At 31.2% G+C, this 24561-nt stretch overlaps 1 protein-coding gene across 1 annotated transcript in view; it reads left to right on the top strand.

Annotated features, from left to right (window-relative positions):
* The window catches only part of LOC139515087 (F-box DNA helicase 1-like), a 36446-nt gene extending 12181 nt beyond the window's left edge, over positions 1–24265 (top strand). The window contains exons 10-19 of the mRNA XM_071304650.1: positions 1134–1299; positions 8022–8158; positions 9988–10087; positions 10831–10955; positions 11855–11930; positions 12739–12927; positions 13738–13878; positions 15500–15606; positions 17149–17274; positions 21647–24265. Of these exons, the coding sequence (XP_071160751.1) occupies positions 1134–1299; positions 8022–8158; positions 9988–10087; positions 10831–10955; positions 11855–11930; positions 12739–12927; positions 13738–13878; positions 15500–15606; positions 17149–17274; positions 21647–21739 (1260 nt within the window). The 3' untranslated portion in view covers positions 21740–24265. The remainder of the gene's footprint in view (positions 1–1133; positions 1300–8021; positions 8159–9987; positions 10088–10830; positions 10956–11854; positions 11931–12738; positions 12928–13737; positions 13879–15499; positions 15607–17148; positions 17275–21646) is intronic.
* The last annotated feature ends 296 nt before the right edge of the window (positions 24266–24561 follow it).

The following is a 24561-nucleotide window of genomic DNA, read 5'->3' as shown; positions in this document are numbered from 1 at the left end:
TCTTCTGATAATACTGGTTCAAATATTATGGGGACAAAGTCCCCAATAACAGTAGAAAATTCAATAAAAAAAAAAAAATCGGGAAAATTTACTGATATTTTCATTGTACTAATGAACTCAAAATCGGGAAAAAAAATTTTGTCTCGTTTTTGAATATCCGGATCTGCACTGAAATCTACAATTTACTTCCTTTTTCCAGTCTCGTTTGTATGAAACTTTGAGTAAAATATATATTTATCAGTCTAGTATAAAATAGGAAGGGACGCAATACCAATTTCATTTTTAATAATTCCTTGATATAAAAAAACGTTACCTGATGATAGCGTTTCTTTGTTTACATTGCAGATGACGTCATAACTTAAATAACGTCACAACTAAAATCCCTTACAACAGAACTAAAATCGGAAACGTTACGGTAATTCCGTTTCTTTTTTTTTTAACAAATATTTAAGTTACAAAAAAATAATTCATACAGACTTCATCCCCATTTGCAGGAAATGCCTGCCTCATATTACCAAGTTTACCTAAATGTTCACTAGGATAAATAATTTGAAAATTGTATCAAGAGATTTAATTTGTCTACAAACATTGCGTCTGTTGCTGGAATAGAACAAAAGGGTTAAATGCAATTTTTTGCATTTGCGTAAAAATTTGAAGCAGTAAGAGCAAATCTGTCAGGGTCAAATTGGTTATGAGGTAAAAAGGTCTTTTCCTGCTACATTTTCAAAAAAAAAACAGACAAACAATTTTGAAATTATACCCCAGAAATGTTATTTTTAATAAATTTCAAAATATTTTGTTTATATCTGAAAAATTAAAGTTGTTGTGGCAAATCTGACAGCAGCTAATTTGATCAGCCGGTCAACGTCTATTTTCTGTGAAATTTTCCGAAAAAGGATAGTACTACATATTTTTGAGTTATTGCCCCTGAAATATTATATTTTTGCAAATTTCACAGACTTATTATTATTTTCAATGATAATGACCAGAATAATAAGATCTACACTAAGCTATAAAAGTTCTTGCATGTCATCATCTATTTCAAGTCAGAAGAGAAAACAAATGGTATGATTTATTAAAACAAGAAAACAAATATGGCAAACAACACTCAAAGTCTGTGTTATGTATTTCAGATCTATGCCAAAGATGCTCAGTTGCTTTGGACCAAGATGATGAATTTAAATGATAAAAGTGTTACAATGTCACATGATGGCTACCTAAAGGTGTATCAGTTGTCCAAGCCAACATTATGGGGCTATGACTGTATCTTGATTGATGAGGCACAAGACATGTCTCCAGGTAAAACTTGTAATAGATTGTACTGCTTATAACAAAATATTATGATTTTAATAAAATAATCTTATTTAAAGGTATTGCACAATATTATAGGTATTGTACTATAGCAAGAAATATCCAATTGCACAGTATTGCGCAATAGCAAGAAACCTTCAAGTGAAATTAATACAAATATTTCAAACCATTTCAAATTTTTAAGATCTTTTACCACGTTTATGTTGTGTCAGAAACCTATATTATGTCAAAAATTTGATCACAATCCAAATTCACACAGTATCAAGCTTAAATATTGTGACCAAACTTGCACTAACTGTTCATGGTTCGACCTCTCCAGTCGTATCAGGCTGTGCTCTGCGAAGCATATTATTTAATAAGTTTTGAGTTCAGAAAATTTCAAGTAGGAATTAGTAGAGTACTTGCATTAAAAACAATTTATTACTGACAATAAATATTTTCAGAGTTTAAATTTTACAAGAAGAGGTCAGTTATCTTCTATATTTTTTCATGTGTTCATGCTTTTATATATTAACTCTCATCATCATCTGTATTCAACCATGGGAATTCTTTTAAAAAATATTGCTTTATATTATGTAGCTGGCATATTCTTCCTTAACATGCTGTAAAGTGCTTTTGTTTGCAACTGTCTATATCAGTTCAGTATAATCATGAGAATGATATTTGACGACCTTGAGATTGCTCATGAGGATCTTGCATGGTCAGTTTCAGTATATTGTTGGCACCTCAGAATATATAAGTTATTTTGACACAAAATACATTATCTGCCATGGCGTTTGCTTAATTGTCTTACACAATGTAGATCTCATCTCACTGTTGTTAAGGGCATATGATACAGTTACAGGGGAGGTAATGACGTTGCTAACGTAAATTGTTTTTATACGACTGCAAAAATTTTAATTTTTTGGTCGTATATTGCTATCACGTTGGCTTCGTCGTCGTCGTCAGAATACTTTTAGTTTTCGCACTCTATCTTTAGTAAAAGTAAATAGAAATCAATGAAATTTTAACACAAGGTTTATGACCACAAAAGGAAGGTTGGGATTGATTTTGGGAGTTTTGGTCCCAACATTTTAGGAATTAGGGGCCAAAAAGGGCCCAAATAAGCATTTTCTTGGTTTTCGCACTATAGCTTTAGTTTAAGTGAATAGAAATCTATGAAATTTTGACAGAAGGTTTATGACCACAAAAGGAAGGTTGGGATTGATTTTGGGAGTTTTGGTTCCAACAGTTTAGGAAATAAGGGCCCAAATAAGCATTATTCTTGGTTTTCGCACAATAACTTTAGTATAAGTAAATAGAAATTTTAACACAAGGTTTATGACCACAAAAGGAAGGTTCGGATTGATTTTGGGAGTTGAGGTCACAACAGTTTATGAATTAGGGGCCAAAAAGGGGCCCAAATAAGCATTATTTTTGGTTTTTGCACCATAACTTTAGTATAAGTAAATAGAAATCTATGAAATTTGAACACAAGGTTTATGACCATAAAAGGAAGGTTGGGTTTGATTTTGGGAGTTTTGGTCCTAATAGTTTAGGAATAAGGGGCCCAAAGGGTCCAAAATTGAACTTTGTGTGATTTCATCAAAAATTGAATAATTGGGGTTCTTTGATATGCCGAATCTAACTATGTATGTAGATTCTTAATTTTTGGTCCCGTTTTCAAATTGGTCTACATTAAGGTCCAAAGGGTCCAAAATTAAACTAAGTTTGATTTTAACAAAAATTAAATTCTTGGGCTTATTTGATATGCTTTATCTAAATATGTACTTTGATTTTTGATTATAGGCCCAGTTTTCAAGTTGGTCAAAATCAGGATTCCATATCAAGTATTGTGCAATAGCAAGAAATTTTCAATTGCACAATAGCAAGAAATATCTAATTGCACAATATTGTGCAATAGCAATTAATTTTCAATTGGAGTTATCTTTCTTTGTATAGAATAGTAGTTGATAATATATGTTGGAAATTTGCCAGACATGACTATGATGTCATTTTCTATTTTTATTTGCCAATAACTTTATGTAAATAACTTCATTGGAAATTTGCCAACATAAAATGTTGCTGATGAAGCTTTTTTTCCTTATCTTATCTAAAATGTTTTTAGATAATGTATGTTGGACATTTGCCAGACATGACTATGATGTCATTTTCTATTTTTATTTGCCAATAACTTTATGTAAATAACTTCATTGGAAATTTGCCAATATAAGGCCAACTAAAATTAATTAGTAGATTTTCATCCAAATTTTTGAAAAAAATGGGGCGGGAGGGAGGATTTTATTTTTTAAATTTTATTTCATATGAAACCTTGTCACGTGTTATTCATATATGCAAGTGTAATAATAAGCTTGTATCATTTAAATACATCCATGGATAAGGTATCGTGCATAAGACAATAACAATCAAAACCAAGACGTAACCAAAGACTCATAAAACAAAAAGACATTTACATCAACAGTTACAAATAATAAGTAGGAAACAACACGAACTCCACTAAAAACCAGGAGTGAAATCAAGTGCTCTGGAAGGGTAAGCATTTCCTGCACCGTATACGGCACTTGCATGTTATTTCTTTGTTCAGTTCGGTAATGATGGAAGGTTGTTATGACTGAGGAAGAATATCACTAAGATATGATTTCCGACACACTTTTGTCATAATGGCCAACCAGCTCATGATGGCGACCATAAAATTGCTTGAGTGATGACCTAAATTTGATTGATTCATAGTCCTGTCTTAGCATCTTTTGAGAAAGCAGTAGTCCTCGTTCAACAAAATCAATGTACTTTGAGCTAGCTCTAGAGTAACGTATCAATTGAGACACATATACTCCATATACTGGTGCCGCTTTTTCAAATTCGTATATATATATATCTCTCTGATTGTCAACCACTGTTCTACATGTAATTGCCGCTTTTGAAACCCATTTTATGATAAACAGCAGAAATGTGGAGAAATGCTCTCTTCAGTTGGACTACCTACATCAAATGTATTTTGCTTTCTAATTGTTGTCCTAATAAAACGAAGCAAATGCATTGGTATGCAACACGAGTACGATAAGTACAGAATAAAATGAAAACTCAAACAGTGTTGAAATAATAACGTTGGTCCTTAATATGCAAGATGCAAATATTTATATATAATTACAATGTAGAACATAAAGTTGTTTAATGACTCTATTGAGGGTATTGGGACAGGGGATGTTTGCTGTTTTTCTACAAACGAAAGGCATGGCTAAATCTAAATCTAAGAGCTTGCTATAAATTAATAAATTAAAAATGCGTATGTTTGTCGATTTTCTGAACTCAATATACGGTCAGCAATCTAAAAACTTTCATGTTTGTGTCAATTTCTTTATTCAAGTCAAATGTGTTCCACGATTCTTACGCTTTTGGGTTTCATTCACAGTCCAAATTTCTTGACACAAAGTCATTGTATAAATAAAATAAATCCAAGGTGTTTTACTCGTTTACTCACAAACATTTGTGTCATTTGTGACATACAGCGATTTGCATTCTTTGACACAGCTTATTACTCGTAACCCGAATATTTCACGCCCTTCTCGTAATCAATCTCTATTCTCGGTAAATGATGTTGTCATCATAGATCAGCAGAATATATCGACTTAAGGTGGATAAGGATGTTTCGTTAAAAAAAATATCCTCCAATAGATTTCTACAATATTTATCATTTTGCAAGATTAGGGTGTCCTCAGCAAAATATGAAAGTATTATGACCACTTTCTTGGTAAATAAGGGAATACTCTAAGAAATACGAAAACCGAAATCTGAAACAGAAAGTTTTACATGAAACGAAATTATCGACGGTTACCGGTAACGGAAATGAACAAAATCCAGAAATTGTATTTTTTACAAAAATAAAAAAAATCAGGGCGTGAAGATTTCTGAGGGGCGGGCGGGGATGAAAATCTATCAATTAATTTTAATTGGCCTAAAATGTTGCTGATGAAGCTTTTTTTCCTTATCTTATCTAAAATGTTTTTAGATAATGTATGTTGGACATTTGCCAGACATGACTATGATGTCATTTTCTATTTTTATTTGCCAATAACTTTATGTGAATAACTTCATTGGAAATTTGCCAATATAAAATGTTGCTGATGAAGTTTTTTTTATTGTTTTATACAATAAACAATGTATATTCACTTTTACTACCAACCAATCTTTACCATTCAGTGATAACAAGCACTTTATTTTACATTTTAATATTTTATGATGTATTTAAAAGAGTTGTTATTGTTGCAAACTCCATTAGAAATTTGAATTGATATCAGTTTTGGAAAAAGGGAAACGGGGATGTGAAAAAAAAGGGGGGGGGGGTTTAAATTTTTCTCATTTCAGATTTCATAAATAAAAAGAAAATTTCTTCAAACATTTTTTTGAGAGGATTAATATTCAACAGCATAGTGAATTGCTCAAAGGCAAAAAAAAACTTTTAAGTTCATTAGACCACATTCGTTCTGTGTCAGAAACCTATGCTGTGTCATGATCAACTATTTAATTTTAGATTTAAAAAGTTTGAAGAAGAAATCTTTAATTGATTTGTAAAATCTTGACATTTGTTTTGTGTAAAAAAAAACCCATGTAATGTCAAAAATTTGATCACAATCCAAATTCAGAGCTGTATCACGCTTGAATGTTTTGTCCATACTTGCCCCAACTGTTCAGGGTTCGACCTCTGCGCTCGTATAAAGCTGCGCCCTGCGGAGCACCTGGTTTTTTTTTGTGATGCCAAACTATGACTTATCGGGAAAGTTTATGACTGATTTTTATGCCCCACCTACGATAGTAGAGGGGCATTATGTTTTCTGGTCTGTGCCTCCGTTTGTTCGTTCGTCTGTCCGTCTGTTCAGGTGAAAGTTTTTGGTCAAGGTAGTTTTTGTTGAAGCTGAAGTCCAATCAACTTGAAACTTAGTACATTTGTTGCTTATTATATGATCTTTCTAATTTTAAAGCCAAATTAGACTTTTGATCCCAATTTCACAGTCCACTGAACATAGAAAATGAAAGGGGGTTTTTGGTCAAGGTAGTTTTTGATGAAATTGAAGTCCAATCAACTTGAAACTTAGTACATATGTTCTCTATAGTATAATCTTTCTAATTTTAATGCCAAATTAAATTATTACCCAATTTCAAGGTCCATGGAACATGGAAAAGGATAGTGCGAGTGGGGCATCCGTGTACTTTGGACACATTCTTGTTATCATTCAAACTTATCTAACTTGAAAACGAGTTCATGGACTCTGTTTAAAAATGCCATTTGGTTTGATTACGTAAAAAGATTATGTGTATGTATTTTCATAAAAACGTAAATAGTGCATTTTTAAAAATTTGATAAATATACAGCAAAAAACGATTTCATGAACATTTGATAAATATGAGTTATTTCTGAATAAAAAATGTATAAATTTTTAGTATACTAATAAAATAAAGAAATTACAAATTATTTAACAAAAAACAATTTGTGTTTATCTTTTAAAACAAAAAAGTTATGTCTTTCTTTCGAAAGAGAAAATACCGCCACAAATCCAAAGTTTGAGCAAATATTCAAAATTTTGACCTCATTTTACTTAAGTAGCACATGAAGGTATATTTGTTATTACATATTTGATTTAATTGGGTAAAAAATAGTCTAGATGAAATTTCTTATCAAAATGTAAATACGGGATCAAAACTGTATCCTATGCCCTTTAAAGTCACATGGTCAAAACAAATACACAAATATTCATTTTTGCGTGTTATGCATTCTTTTTGATTAAGAGATAATATCTGATGCAAAATTTCATATTTATGATTTCTGTTTGTCCAATGAAATTCCCATTGCAATTTTCCCATGAATTACAGATCAGATCATCTGAGCTTTCTCAAATTTTGTCTATTATCACCACAAGGTTATTTGCAACCACTGAGATTTGGTGGTCTTGTTTTTACACGAAACTCTCCCAAGATGGAATTTGTACAAACTTGACCTTGATTCTGTATAAAATTATAGTTAGAAAAGATAATATACAGGAGCAAACTTTTCACGTCAGAAAAAAACCAAATAATTATTTTTAAAAAGCAAAGAAAAGAAGGAAAGATTACAATGGGCTTTCTTTTTCATATGCTTGTTCATTTTATGTAGAAACCATTGGAATTACTTAGATCACGCTTTACTATTTACCCTGAACTTCCAATTTTGCCTTGAAAGCTTACCCTCTGTGTGTATGTCAATACTTTAACTTGTTTGTGCTTTATATATTGTATATGTAATAGTGATTAGGTATGCTGATAATTGTTAGAAGTAAGTTTATTCAATATGTTTGAGAGTTATACTGTGAAAATAACATTGATCCCTACAGTGTGAACACATAAATTATAAATATAATAGCATTCTGTTAGGAAACAAGATTTGAATAAGGTAATACTTGTATAGCTTTGAAAGCTTAAATTATCAATAATTTCTATTGTCTCAGAAAATAAAATATTTGGCTTTAATGATTATTTCAAGATTATTAACTATCATTGACTATTGATAGTTTCCAATCTACTTAAAACTGTAGGTTTAAAGATATGGGCTGACTGGCATATTTTGTTGCATTAAGCAATCATTAGAAAAATTGTTAGATATCATGTTTAGATTTTGGAATTATTTGTACATTTTTGTTGTCACAAAATATTTTCTGTTTTATAATATGTTATTTTTGTAGCTCTTGCTGATATACTTTTGAATCAACCACAAGCTAAGATATTGGTAGGAGATCCACATCAACAGATTTATGCCTTCAGGGGAGCTGTAAATGCTATGGGAAGAGTATCAGCAACAAATGTCTTCTACCTCACTCAAGTAAGGAAAATCACATGATTATACTAGAAACAAATCTCTAAGGCCACACCAATTTAATTTCTTGTTCTACAGGTTTTTGGACTCCAAAAATTGGGGCGAGCGAGCGATTTGAAAATTTTAATAAAAAAATATTTAATTTTAAAATTTTTAGGCGAAGCTTGAAAAGTAAAGGCGACCAATTATAATTTTTTTTTGTAAACATAAAATAGTAGGTTTTGACAATCTTAAAACTTGATTTATCACTTGTACTTTGACATTTCTTTAATTTATGAAGTATTTTTTCCCTGTTCACCAAGAAATAATTGTATAATTAAATCTGATCTATGTATGTGTGACTGACAATGAGACAATTCTCCATCTAAGTGGCATAATCAGGTCGGGAACAACCCCTTTATGTTATAAATATCCTTTTTTTTAGGGGTCAATATAAGTTATAATATATTTCTTTGTAAAAAACACTTTTAAGTATAAAAGGGCTCATATTTTCCCCAAAAACTATATATCTATCTTGTATTAAATGGTCAAAACATGATCAAGAATTTTGTAATATTCCTTCACTTCAACCATGTTAACACATTTACTTTAACAGTTTAAAATTATTAAAAAAAAGTTGACCCCTAGAAAAGTTGTTTAAAATTTGATGTATTTCTCCTCTTTTTGAGTAAAAAATTCTAAGTGTTCAAAGTTTTTGTATAGTAGCACTATACAAATCCTTGGTATTTCTATTTCCTTTTCTACAACAGTAAAATGACCCCTTGCTGAGGGAGGGTTGTTCCCAGCCTGATAATAACAAACACAGGTCAAAGTACGGCCTTTACACAGGGCTTCGATCCAGATCAAACTGCAAGCTATAAGGGACCCCAAAATTATTAGTGTACACAATTCGAACAGGAAAACCAACTATCTAATTGAAATATCCGAACAGGAAAATACCAATGACCCACATCAACAAACGATAACTGCTGAACAACAGGCCCCTGAATCAATTAGGAAAGGTCCATACACATGCAGTGGCTATGGATAGTCTTGTTTCGCAGCATACAATATAATTGCAGTTGAATCCTTCAGAAGTTCTTTGTACTTTATTCTATTCTAATAACGAAAATTTCTTGATCAATAACGAAAATTTCTTGATAGGGAATATAAGTAAGGGGAAGAAAAACCAATGTTTTGTTCTGTTTAGGTATTTCCACTGCTATATATTTATATCGGAGCACTCCCACATGGGATAAATTGCTTTCATGCTGAAACAAATATTCTCACAGATATTTACACAGTGTGATGGGGTGCTTATAGGTTTTAAATCGTTATATACAGGTTAGAATGTGTTCTAAAAAACAAATGCTGATATCTTTTTATAATATTTACAAAAAAACGATGCAGGAAATAGACATGATTACATTTCCAGATGCGGGAAGTTGGAATATAAAAAAAATTTTAAAAATCTGTTTTGAAACAAATAGGTGCAAGAGGGTCCGTCGAACAAGGAATTAAATTGGTGTAGCCTAAAGGGAAGAATTGAAATATTTAGTTTCATTTACAGACTAAGAAATTTTGGTTTTCAGGCACATTTTTCACTTAAGATTAATGGCGAAGCAGACACTTGGCGGTTGTGAAGGTTTTAACTTTTAACACATTGACTGGTAATTTATTATCAAAAATATAGGAAGAATTTTACTTTGAATTAAGAATTTGGAACTTTTTAAGATACTCTGAATTAAAGTTCATGATGAGTTTGTTTATTTGATAAATCTGAATGTCAATACATGTATTTAAATTCAATTTGTTTTAAACTTAATACTATTTAAATTTAATACTTTTTCAATTAGTCTTTTAGATTTGGACCAGAAATAGCACAGATAGCTATGTGCTGTCTAGAAACCTTGAAGAGAGAGAAAAAGAAAACACTTGTTGGAAATGGAAAAAAATGTAAGTTGTGTGCTTTACTTATTGGATTGACATGGCCTATACATGATATTCAAAGAACTGTTAGAGAGTATAAATAACATTGTTGGAAATCTTAATGTATGTGTATTTCAATACTTCTAACCTGAATTTATGATGGTGATTACAGACTTTTCTTACTATCTGAAAATAATTATATATTGTCCATTAAAGTGCAGTCCTCTAAACTGAAGGGGACAAAAAGTGTATAATTTAACCAAATATGGCATCCTCTTTTATATAATTTTACTGAGAGTACTGAAAATAATAGGGTATATGATATGTCTCTATTATAAACGATGATTCACAGGGTATATTTCAGTATGGGGCTATGATGTTTTATCCCTGTCTGTCTGTGTCTGTCCTTCCATATCATGAAATTTTCATATTTTCCCCAGGAACTTCAAAGAACTTTCTGATATTTGGTATTGTGATCCATGTTAGCATATTATACTAATGATGTGTTTTAAGATTCATTAGTCATCAACTAAGTTCCTGCTAACCAAATTCTTATATCTTCTCACACATAATAAAATTTTTGTTGCATTTTCCTCGGGAACCATGAATCAGAGCACCCCTGCAATTTGGTATCGGTTTTCATGTGAATACATGTGATGTATTTCCATAGTCAAAGCTCATCAACTTCCTGTTAACCAAATACTTATTAATGGGATTTCATTAGATAGTAAGCTAGAGCTCACAGTAAAACATGTATTTTTTCCATTCAGGTGAAGTAACTGGAAGCACAGTAGGTCAAGTGGCCATTATCTGTAGAACAAATGCCACTGTTTTTGATGAAGCTGTCAAGATATGTCGCATGAATGATGATGACATCAAAGTAGGATTTGTTGGAGTAAGTTATACATTATTTGTTGATGATTAATATATTTTCACGTAAACAGAGACTTATATATTTGGTCAAAAATTATTATGAACCATTGATTGTGTGGTATGATTTTTAATTAGAAAACTTATAATCCACCTAACACTAAAACAGCTAAAACTGAATGTGGACACTAGCCTTGGATTATTATTGTGACTGGACTTAGTGTTGAAGTCCTTCCTTGACATTTGTATAAAATAAATAACAAATTGCCATTTGTTTTATTGACCAATCTGATCAATTCAACTCCTATATGAATTATAAGACTACAAAGAAAGTCAGGTGAAGATATAACTAGAAACTTGGAATATAAATCTGTCCCTTTCTTTTACTGTTGAGTACAATTAACATTGTTAGGAGACCAATGTAAAGTATATATGTCTGTCTAGCTCTAGTAGCAGGGTTCATATTAACGTGACCTCATTTTCATGGTTCAATGGTTATTGTTAAGATGTTGTGGTTTGATCTATTTATCGGGTTCTTAAAGCCATATGACCACTATTTGGTGTATGTCCAAGTATGGAATTCCTTTTTATAAATCATTGATATTAATGATAAGGATGTACTTAAGTCAGGTTTAGTTTTGCCAGATGTTCAGAAAACCTGGGTTTTTTTTCTATGATACAGGGTAAAAATATTTTGCCCCAAAACACCCATTTTTTCTTTTCATTACTATTTTTTTAAATCAACTTAGAGCATCCTTAAGTTAATGTGATACTTGTAAATTAGGAAAATGTTTCATGAAGATAAAAAGTTGTGCTGTGAGAGAGTAAAATTTAAAAAGGAACATGTTAATAAAATTAAGATATATGGGATAACTTATTACAATGTACCAACATATCAATAATTTATTAATTTATGACTTTAAGGGGGCAGATGGTTTTGGATTTGACAGAATACTGGATATATATATATTAACGATGTCATATCAACAGAGAATAAAAGGTATGGAACATATTGAAGATAAATGTTATGTGTCAAGTTACACTACAGTCAGATTTAAAAAAAAAATCACTTGTAACATTTTACAATTTACAAATTGAAGTAAACAAATAGAATGGAAACAAGATTAAACCGTATTTAGGAACTAACTATCATGTCTATATATCACCTGCCTTGAAATAGGAACAACTTTATCAAGGATGTTTAAGATAAGTGTGCATATATAGCAACCACCTAAATCTGATTTTTTTTAAATATTATTAAACTGTTTAGAAATTTCTTTTATAAATGTTCTATGTTTTTAAATGGTTTTTGTGTAGATCTTGATAAAGAACAGGACTATTTCATTCTTACATATTGATTAACACTCAAGTTAAGTTTTAGAAATTAGTATTTTGTTATAGAAATATATGGAGGTTAAAATAGACAATGGAAATGAGGAATGTGTCAAAGAAACAACAACCTGACCAAAAAGCAAAACAATGCCCAAGGCCACCAATGGGTCATCAACACTGTGAGAAAATCCAGCACCTGAAGCAGGCTTCAGCTGGCCTTTGAATAGAAATGTGTTCCAGTTCAGCTAAAATATATGTCACAAAAAACTTCAAAACATATATAAAATGAACCAATATTGAAAAAATACACAAGACTAACAAAAGCAAAAACAACCTACAATATTCAATTTATCTACCTTAAGAATCCCTTAACTTCTAGTAACAGGGACCTTCACTGAGATAACTGTGTCAATTGAGTAATTGTTAACTGTGTGTTTGCAATATTGTTGTTGAATTAAAAAATAAAATCATTTCAGAACACAGAGTTATTGAGGACAGACTGATAAGTAAATTTAAAAACATGTGGGAGTTTGAGAAGTATGCAAATAATACCCTAGACTGTGAACTATTGGGGAAGATAAAGATTGTGAAGACTTACAGCATTGAAACACCTGTATATATCAACAAAATACTCAGTAAATGTGTGACAGATCTTAAGGATGCAGGTATGGTGTTAATTTATAAATATAACATCCCAGATTTTATCAATTTAGTACATGTGTGACAGATCCCAAGAAGGCATGTATTATGAAAACTACCATTATAACATACTAGGTTATATTAACAAAATACTATATTTGGTGTATTGTATGATTATACATCTTGCTTCAAAGAAGCATGGGTTAAACAATTTTTATACCTGTCAGCCGCCAGTAATTTTCGTTTTCTTATGCTATCTTAATTTCTTTATAATGGATTGCAACCTTCCTTAAATGTATGGTCACATATAATAATAGGAAGAAACCTAATTGATTTTGAGGTCAAAGGTCAAGGTCATACTAGAAATTTACTGAAATTGGTGCAAAAAAGTGGTTTCCAGATGCCCAATTAAATACAATACATGGAATTGCAAACTTGCTTGGATATATGGTCACATATTGTGAGAGGAGGTACACTATATAGATTTTGAAGTTATTCTGTATAAAGTGAAGGTCAAAATTACTGAAAATTGACTGAAACGTGTGCAGAGAAGTGGTATTAGGATGTATTATGTGAGATTGACATTTTTTAAGATATGTGGTCATATACAATTAGAGAAAGAAATGATTTATTATTGAGTCACTTGATTTTATTAGTCCCCTTTTTTTCAATGGATATTATAAATTTTGAGAATGAATTTTACTTGCTTGATTAAATATTAATATCTATATTTATGACAAAAATAAGGGCACTTGTAGGTAAAGTTTTTTGCTAAGTGTTATCTTTTGCAAGCTTTAGTCTGATGAGTATTGAATTATATGCTGTGACTTTTTCAGATTTTGTATTGTCGACTGCTCACAAAGCTAAAGGGTTAGAATTTAGTACAGTAAAAGTTACAGATGATTATGGTGTTGAACCCATTCTAAAGAGGTATTATGGGAATAAACCTCAAATAGCTCAGCTACCAATATGTCCAGGTATGTACAGGATTTGAAACTGTTTATGCACTTTCTATCTAATGATAGTAAAGATGAGTTTTAGTCTCATGAATAAGAAAATATCACTTGTTAAATGCACAGAGGTAAAAAAAAGTTTGAAATCTTATTTACTTAAATGATCACTATTTATTTAATTAAGGAAACATAATACTTATCATTTTTCAAAATTGCCCTTTCAGCTAAATGTGTGCCTTAATCATTTACGATACGATATATCTTGATCACTTCTTTTTTTTTTTTAAATCCATTATGAAAAATGTATAATTCAAAATTAATAACCTTCGACACATTTTCCAGGAACTGTCTTTGTACTAATTACATGTGTTACCTGTAAAATGAATGCGCGCTATAAAGAGTTTCTGAAATAAATGCTGCATGTGATACGTACATGGACATTTTTGGAAATAGAAAAATGCTTATTAGTTGTGTCGATTTTAAGGGATTTTTGGGAATAAACCTCAAATAGCTCAACTACCATTGTGTCCAAGTATATACAGGATTTGAAACTGTTTATGCATTTTCTATCTAATGATAGTAAAGATGAGTTTTAGTCTCATAAATAAGAAAATCTCATTTGTTAAACGCACAGAGGTAAAAAAAAGTTTATGTTAGATTAAAACAATGCTTGATATAAATGATTGATAGATTTAAGAAGATGTGGTATAAGTGCCATTGAGACAACTCTCCATCCAAGTCACAATTTGTAAAAGTAACCATTATAGGTCAAAAAAAATAAAAATACGAGTGAACCAACACCTGAAGTGGTGATCGTGCAGTAGGGTAAAAACGAGTGGATACCGCTAGGTATTCCCAGTCATCTTGAAAATAAAGAAAACACTTAACATTTCTATTTATATATTTTCTATTTACTTTCACTTTCACTTTCTATTCATATAACGTCACTATAACTACTATTATGTAACTTACACTTCCGGTTAAAACCGCTAACCGCTAAATTCATACTTCACTGTCATATTTCTTTGTACAATTGTCCTGATGATGCTTATCGATTAGGCGAAACATGTAGACCCAATAAACAGATACTATGCGGTAAAAACATGAGTGTTGTTGTCTTTATTGTCGACACATTATAGGTCAAAGTACGATCTTCAACACCGATCTTTGGATCACAATAAACAGCAAGCAGCAAGCTATAATGGGCACCAAAAATGTTTAGTTTAAAACCATTCAAACAGGAAAACCAAAGGTCAAATCTATAAGAAAAAACAGGACACAATTATGAACCACATCAACAAAGTGATTTGCAAATTGTCACTAAGAAATTTGATTCTTACTGATATTATGTAATGAGTTAAGAAAATACAACTATATGATTTTTGTTTTTAATGATGATTTTGCTCTATTTATTTGCATATTTGAGTGAAACATAATAAATGGACATGTTTTATTGATCAACTCTGATTCTTAAATCTACATTTTATACTGAAAACTGAAGAAATTTTGAACATTATATTTCAGGGGCAATCTTGGCCCAAATTCTCATTTATGCAACTTACATTTAACTAGATATTGTTAAGTCATCAATATGTAATCAATGAAAAGTTGATATAAAATTAAAAATGTAGTTTACTTTTTGCAGGTTATGTAAATACAGATGAAGGAAACCTTTTGTATGTAGCAGTTACCAGAGCTAAACATGCCTTACTCATGTCACCTATATTGAAAATTATTCTGGAATTATGTGGCGTAAGTTGATAAATTCCTTTGATATATTTCACAGGGTCTTATCACTACACTTTTTGTAAAATCTCTGGAACCATGTTCAAAAACAGAGCTGAGAATCCCCTGCTTTCATGTTCAAAATCAGAGCTGAGAATCCCCTGTGTTCATGTTCAAGAACAGAGCTGGGAATCCCCTGTGTTCATGTTTAAGAACAAGGCTGAGAATCCCCTGTGTTCATGTCCAACGTCAGAGCTGAGAATCCCCTGTGTTCATGTCCAACGTCAGAGCTGAGAATCCTCTGTGTTCATGTCCAACGTCAAAGCTGAGAATCCCCTGTGTTCACATCCAATGTCAAAGCTAAGAATTCTCTGTGTCCATGTCCAAGGCTGAAGCTGAACAATCCTGGAACCATGTTCAAGAACAGAGTTGACATTCCCGTTATTCATGTCCAAGGTCAGAGTTGAGAATTCCCTGTATTCATGTCCAAGGTCAGAGTTGAGAATTCCCTGTTAATGTCCAAGGTCAGAGCTGGGAATCCCCTGTGTTCATGTCCAAGGTAAGAGCTAAAAATTCCCTGTGTTCATGTCCAATGCCAGAGCTAAGGAATCACCTGTGTTCATGTCCAAGGTCAGAGCTGAGAATTCCCTGTGTTTATGTCCAACGTAAGAGCTGGAAATCCCCAGTGTTCATGTACGAGGTCAGAGTTGAGAATTTCGTTGTGTTCATGTCCAAGGTCAGCTGGAAATCCCCTGTGTTTATGTTAAAGGTCAGAGCTGGGAATCCCCCTGTGTCCATAACCAAGGTCAGAGTTGAGAATCCTCTGTTTCCATATCCAAGGTCAGAGCTGAGAATTCCCTGTGTTTAAGTGCAATGTCAAGAGTGGGGAATCTCCTGTGTTCATGTCCAAGGTCAGAGCTGGGAATCCCCTTTGTCAAAGGCCAGAGCTGAAAAAATCAGTTTGCCCAAAACATATTTTTTTGAGTTATCTAATCTTGAACTTGAATGGTATTAACTATAAGGGTAATTCCTGGACTTGAATTTTCCATCTAAGTGAGTAACTGTGTTAACATTTCATATTGGGATGTAATGGATATATTTGTATGATCTGATGTTGAGTAATACATGTATAGGGTTCCTATTCATATTTTTTATCCACAAGTTATGTTATGTTTTCCAAATCTACACTCTTATCTACGCTTAAGAAATAATTCACTAGCTAAACAGAGATGAAAGTTATATGAAACTTCAAATTTTAAAAAAAGTTGATTATGTTTTATATATACTTGAATGACCAATTTGTTCCAATACAAAGAATTTTTCACCAGTAGGGGACTATGTTTTGCCATGCATTACTCACAGGATGCTTGTTATTATTGAATTTAAATTTGGCCATTTTACAACCAAATGGGCAGGAAAAGTTTTTAAGTAGACTTCTATTCAAGACTAAATGGTTTTTATTGGCTTTCCAATAATACTTTAAATTAACATGTAACACAACAATCATTAATATTTTTTTAGTATAAAACTTGTTATACCTATTGTATTTCCAAAATGTTTTGGTTTTAGGAAAGATTTGAACACCCAGTCCCTAGTCATCAACTCCAAGAACAAGGTATCGCCATGAAGTGCAGAGAGTCACAGCAAGAATTTAAACCTTATGCCCTCACCATACAGAAAGAAGTAGTAAAACTGGTAAGTAACATTTGAAGATTTATAACTTTCATAAGGGAATTGGATTCAGTTTCAAATCTTTTTGAGATTTTCTTTTCAAGACATCAAAATATTCCTTTGTTAATTCTTTAGATTGGTAATCTTACACAATTTTTAACCGGATTTTTGTGTCAAAAATGTCGGTTATTGATTTGGGGATGTACGGCGGCCAGGCGGCCGGGCGGGCGGCCGGCAACCAAATGTTGTCCGTGCATTTACTCATGAAGCGTTCAACCAAACCTTTTAAAATTTTAATATGTTGTTACTGACAACAAAATGGAGGTCAAGTTCAATAATGACGATTTTGACTTTAACCGTTCAGGAGTTACGATTCTTGAAATCTTAAAAAATGTTGTGTCCGTGCATTTACTCATGAACCGTTCAACCAAACCTTTTAAAATTTTAATATGTTATTACTGACAACATAACGAAGGTCAAGTTCAATAATGACGATTTTTACTTTTACCGTTCAGGAGTTACGGTTCTTGAAAGTTCAAAAAATGTTGTGTCCGTGCATTTACTCATAAACCAGTCAACCAAACCTTTTAAAATTTTAATATGTTGTTACTGACAACAAAATGGAGGTCAAATTCAATAATGACGATTTCGACTTTTACTGTTCAGGAGTTACGGTTCTTGAAAGTTTAAAAAATGTTGTGTCCGTGCATTTACTCATGAACCGTTCAACCAAACCTTTTAAAATTTTATTTTAGATATTTTCAAAATCCTAGGTAGGTGGACTTAGTAATTTTTTCTTACTTTATGCATTAAGGGCACACAGTTTGTCCTGCTAGAGGGTCATTTTCTATCTAGTTTATATGTTGTTATTGTTGACAACATGGAAGTCAAGTTTGATATTGATAATCATAAATTTTACCTATTAGGAGTTTTGGTCCTTGTAATATTGATAAATGCCAGAACACAAATAAATGTTAAAGAATCCGGTTTACTGTCATTTTGACAGCTCTTGTTAAGTTTTAAAGATTTGAAATCCTGGGTTAAGATTCTGATATTTTTGATGTCATAAACAAAACTAACAACAATGGAACCATGAACATTCATTATTGTTTGAATAGTTATCTACCCTGAAACTGTGTCAGATCCCCTTGTTACAGGTTACTATCTAACTTTTACCCATGTTAGTGGTTGAATCTCTTTAAAAAAAGGTTATATGTGCTGTTAAACTGTACAGTGGATGCACTTTACCCTTAATTTTAAAACTTATAAGAGAAAAAAGAACATGAATATTTTATAAGTAGAAACTGGTTATTTCCCATAGCATTATACTTGACAAGCCAGAATTTTGCCTTTTAGATTGTTGGAACTATGTACTGTATCTTTTTAAACCAGATGAAATAGTCTGTTTTTATACAACCGCAAAAACAATTAATGTTCGTATAATGGTATGATGTCGTCGTCCGAAGACACATTTGGTGTCCGGATAATAACTTTAGTTTAAATTTATTTTTTAAAAAGGTTCAATACCTCAAAAGGAAAGTTGGGATTGATTTTTGGGATGATGGTTCCAACTGTTTTGGAATTAGGGACCCAAAAGGGGCTCAAAACAAGCATTTTTCTACTTTCAGGATATCAACTTGTGTATAAGTATTTCAATTGCTTTAAAATTGTACCACAATGTTTAATACCACAGGTAGAAGGTTTGGAGTGATTTTGGGGGTTATGGTTCCAAAGGTTTAGGAATTTGGGGCCAAAAAAGGGGCCCAAATAAGCATTTTTGTATTTTCAGTCTATAACTTGTGTTTAAGTGTTTAAATCTCTCTGAAATAATATTACAAGGTTCCTTACCATAAAGGTATGGTTAGTATTGACTTTGGGGGTTATGGCTTAAAATGTTTTGGAATTAGGGGCAAAAAAAGGGGAAAACTAGGTTTTTCTGGTCAATGGACAATTAAGACAATTTAAAAGCAGCATAAAGGGAGGTAATTCAAAAATATTTAACATGCAATGTTGGGTATGTTCAGATTTACCTCCTTTACACTACTTGTAAATTATGTATAAAGAAATGTCAGGTTTTGGACTAATTGCAAAAAAAAGGGGGTGGAAGTAGTTTTCAATTTATTTTTTTTCCAATTTCTCAAATTCCAATTTTTTGAAAAGTTTGAAGAAGAAATCTTTAACTGCACAATATTGTGTAATAGATTTGTAAGATCTTGACATTTGTTTTGTGTCAGAAACTCATATTATGTCAAAAATATGATCACAATCCAAATTTAGAGCTGTATAAAGCTTGAATGTTGTGTCCATACTTGCCCCAACTGTTCAGGGTTCGACCTCTGCTGTTGTATAAAGCTGCACCCTGCGGAGCACCTGGTTAAAATAATAATTTTTATACAACTGCCAAAAAAAAATTGGGATTGTTTAATGGTATGATGTTGTCTGCATCGTCGTTGTCCTAAGACACATTTGGTTTCCAGACAATACCGGTAACTTTAATTAACGTGAATGGATCTCTTTGCAATTCAATAAGAAGGTTCAATACAACAAAAGGAAGGTTGGGATTGATTTTGGGGATGATGGTCCCAAACATTTTTCTACTTTCAGGATAATAACATGTGTTTAAATATTTCAATTGCTCTGAAATTGTACCACAATGTTTAATACCTCAAGTAGAAGGTCTGGATTCATTTTAGGGGTTATGGTGCCAACCTTTTAGGAATAAAGGGCCAAAAAGGGGTCAAAACAAGCATTTTTATACGACCGGAAAAATTGAAATTTTTTTGGTTGTATATTGGTATCACGTTGGCGTCTCGTCTGCATCGTCGTCGTCTACCCCAAAGGGTCCAAAATTGAACTTTGTTTGATTTCATCAAAAATTGAATAATTGGGGTTCTTTGATATGCCGAATCTAACTGTGTATGTAGATTCTTAATTTTTGGTCCAGTTTTCAAATTGGTCTACATTAAGGTCCAAAGGGTCCAAAATTAAACTTAGTTTGATTTTAACAAAAAATGAATCCTTGGGGTTCTTTGATATGCTGAATCTAAAAATGTACTTAGATTTTTTATTATTGGCCCAGTTTTCAAGTTGGTCCAAATCAGGGTCCAAAATTAAACTTTGTTTGATTTCATCAAAAATTGAATAATTGGGGTTCTTTGATATGCCAAATCTAACTGTGTATGTTGATTCTTAATTTTTTGTCCCGTTTTCAAATTGGTCTACATTAAAGTCCAAAAGGTCCAAAATTAAACTAAGTTTGATTTTAACAAAAATTGAATTCTTGGGCTTTTTTGATATGCTGAATCTAAACATGTACTTAGATTTTTGATTATGGGCCCAGTTTTCAAGTTGGTTCAAATCAGGATCCAAAATTATTATATTAAGTATTGTGCATTAGCAAGAAATTTTCAGTTGCACAGTAATTAGCAATAGCAAGAAATCTTCAATTGCACAGTATTGTGCAATAGCAAGAAATTTTCAATTGCACAGTATTGCGCGATAGCAAGAAATCTTCAATTGCACAGTATTGTGCAATAGCAAATATTTTCAATTGCACAGTATTGTGCAATAGCAAGAAATATCTAATTGCACAATATTGTGCAATAGCAAGAAATTTTCAATTGGAGTTATCTTTCTTTGTCCAGAAACATTTTTTTGAGAGGATTAATATTCAACAGCATAGTGAATTGCTCAAAGGCAAAAAAAATATTTTAAGTTCATTAGACCACATTCATTCTGTGTCAGAAACCTATGCTGTGTCAACTATTTAATCACAATCCAAATTTAGAGCTGAATCCAGCTTGAATTTTGTGTCCATACTTACCCAAACCGTTCAGGGTTCAACCTCTGCGGTCGTATAAAGCTACGCCCTGCGGAGCATCTGGTTGTAGTTTCTGGACAATAACTTGTGTGTAAGTGTTGGGATCTCTCTGCCATTGTACCACAAAGTTCAATATCACAAAAGGAAGGCTGGGATTTAGTGTGGGGGTAATTGCTTCAAGGGGGATTCAAAAAGTTTGGAATGGGGTGTTCTGAATTTTTTTAGGGGTTCAATTTATTTTTTTTTTATTTTTCAAATTTCAATTTTTTTTAAAGTTTCAGCACAGTATTGCACAATAGATTTGTAAGATTTTGACATTTGTTTTGTGTCAGAAACCTATATTATGTCAAACATTTGATTACATTTCAAATTCAGACAGTATCAATTATTGAATATTGTGCCCAAATTTGCCCCAACTGTTCAGGGTACAACCTCTGTGGTCGTATCAGGCTGCACTCAGCAAAGCATTTTATAATCATAAAGAAATCAATACCCCAGCAGTTGCAGGCTAAAAAAATTGCATTGAATTACTTGATTGGTTTAAATTTTTTGTTGCCATTTATTTTTTTCTTTCAGAGTGAAACCAAGATATTTTCAGGAGGAGTTATATCACCACAAACAATTACCAACTTCAGGAAAGAACTGAGCCAGTTATATGGATTCTGTTGAACACAGTAATGAATCTTTACTAACTTGAACTTGATGGTCATTTTGGGTGAAAAATCTAAAGCCCCAATGTCACTGTAACATAACAATACACTATACACAAATTATATGTTGGTTCAGAATTTGGGGAAAAAATATGAAATAAAACAGTCTTTTCATAAATTTTGTGTTCACATCTTGTTCATTAAAGCAACTACCTGTAATTTGAGGGTCTGATCCAATGTGTACAGCTTGTGTATTTATTCATAACATGTAAAGTGGAATCTTATTAGCATTCACAAATTTATTTTTTACTCATGTGTTTGTTCTACTCATTTAAATACAGGAAGCTAAATTTCTTTTTTTAAATTTATGGTTATTGTCAACTACATAACTACACAAAAAAATATAACAACATGAACATATGTATTTTTATAGTAGTCAGGGTGCTAATTGAACAAGTTTTTTCATTTACTTTTTAAAGTAGATAATATAATACTTATACATGTATAAGTAAAATTGTTTTATTCATATTTAGTTATAAGGTTAAAATTATTTCCCCTGAATTTTCTCAAAAAATTTGCTTGTATAACTAATTTTTGTTTACAATTCCTAAAATTACTGAGTCTGATAATAAAGGCTTTTGGGGCATACTAGAATAGAACCATACATGTGTAGCATTAGTTTTAGTGAATATGTTTGTCTTTATTTTGTTAAGCATGTTACAGTAATTTACAAATGAACAAGTCATTTAAATGATGCTTAAGATAATGCATAATGATTATTACATAGTCCAGTTTTCATTCATGTACAAATGTTTTATCTAGTCGAAGTTTCATTCGTATATTTATATTTTTTTGTTATTTATGCAATGATGATAAAAATCAGGGTGATTTTATTTGTCGATCTGTATAGTGGGTATATGGATTGCCCATCATACTTTTACACTGGAACCTTTTTATTGTTCAGAATATTCACAAGATGAACATATTGATAAGGATTTAGGAGGCTTGATTTCCTTTAATTTTTCACAAAATGACACCCTGTAGCATTTTAAAGAATGGTTATACACATGCAAGGATTTTCTTGTCACTTTTTTACTTATTATTAGTTATTGTTGCATATTCATGTTTTATAACATTTTGGATATACAGCATACAGCACATTGATTGTGCTTAACCTCTCCACAGAAACAGTTTAACAAAAAAAAACAAAGCTGCAATACTACGATTGCAATACTAGGGTATCATTTGTGATTTCAGTAACAACCGTTTTAAACAAGATTAAAACATCCTATATGAAAAAAACAGAAGTTGATTTTTATCCATAGCTTAAATAGTAAAATATGTTATTATAAATTATAACATTTTATCTAGGAACCTTTTTTTTTTACAAGAAATTTTAAGTTTTAAATTGAACTAAAGATTTTACAAATTTTAAGTTTTCATCAGATTTTATTAAGTATTATTTGTTAGTGGAGCAGTTTACTTGCAAGTTAAACAGTTATGTTATATATATTTGTTAAATAGTTTACAAGTTTTATATAATATGTGTTTTAATTTTCATCTTAGATTACAAGTTGACATAACATGTGCTTAAGCTTTTTTCTTAGATTTTACAGAAGTATATATTCTATTGTGTGTAACATTTTTTAGCATGATATATTTTCTGACATTCATTTATTGATTTTTTGTTAAGATTTTGTGTTGATTTCAATTTTCACATAACCATCTTATACCATTTGTTCTGGGCTCTGAAATAGATATGCAGTTGTTAAAGATTTGTTTCAAAAGATATGGAGTCATATTTGATATATATACTAGAATGAAAACTCAATAAGATTCTTTGCAAGTCATTGGTTTTATGGAACAAAATTATTTCTTTCTATATAGTATAAAACGAATTTAATATAAAATTATTAAAAAGTTTTAAATCTCAGGAATTTTACGAAAAAAAAGCTTTTCTGTGTAATTTAAGATGTTATTACTAATAAAACTAAACTATAGTCCAGCACTAATGAAAAATGATTTTTTTTTTTAAAATGAGAAAGTTTCTTCTTTAAATTTTAATTAGTATTCTGATATAAATTTGAACCTTTTTGTCATAGTTTAATTTGTATTTTTTAAAGCCACAGTTTTGGTTGTTTAAATTTGAAATATGTTTTGTTGTCATAAACTATTTTTTATTTTATATTTTTGTGTGAAAAACATTGCATCTAATAAGTTTTTGTTCTACGATGTTAGTTATTGTATAATATCTTTTTGGATATTTGCTTTAGAGAGAATATTTTCACAATTATAAGAAAGATTGCTGAAACATATATTAGGGATGCCATTGTTTTTTTTTTAATACATTGTATTGTTTTAGTTTAGTTGTTATATTTTTTGTATGTTTTTAAATAAAAATTGGGTCAGTGGTTGCTGGTTGTTACTTTTCTGAACCTTTTCATATGCGTATGTGTACTTTTGATATTTGAACTAAGTGTCACTTGCACTAGCACCAGCTGTTTGCATTTGTGCATATTTACAGTTAAACAAAAGTCATGAGACATGTAAGTTGTTTTCCTGGTAAATGTTACTTGATTGTTACAATTTTGGCTGGCCTACTTGATATGTGACAAGATTATTTTCTACTTCTGACACAGAGCTGTTTTGCTTCAGTCTTGCAGTCAGCGGCTGATTATGTTCATTTTAAGTTTTCACCATTGTCATTCCATCACTGTAAGTTGTAATTCTAGCTTTACATGACTTATTTGTCCATCTTTACCCTTTATTTAGCTAAAAATTTCCATTTTTGAAAATGTAGGATTGCCTATAAGAATGCTTACCAGCCAAGACACACCTCGT

Source organism: Mytilus edulis, chromosome 1 (genome assembly GCF_963676685.1).
Source record: "Mytilus edulis chromosome 1, xbMytEdul2.2, whole genome shotgun sequence".
In the NCBI taxonomy this organism is placed as follows: Eukaryota; Metazoa; Mollusca; class Bivalvia; order Mytilida; family Mytilidae; genus Mytilus; species Mytilus edulis.
Note: the sequence above shows the minus strand (reverse complement) of the source record. Positions and strands in the feature narration are given on the sequence as shown.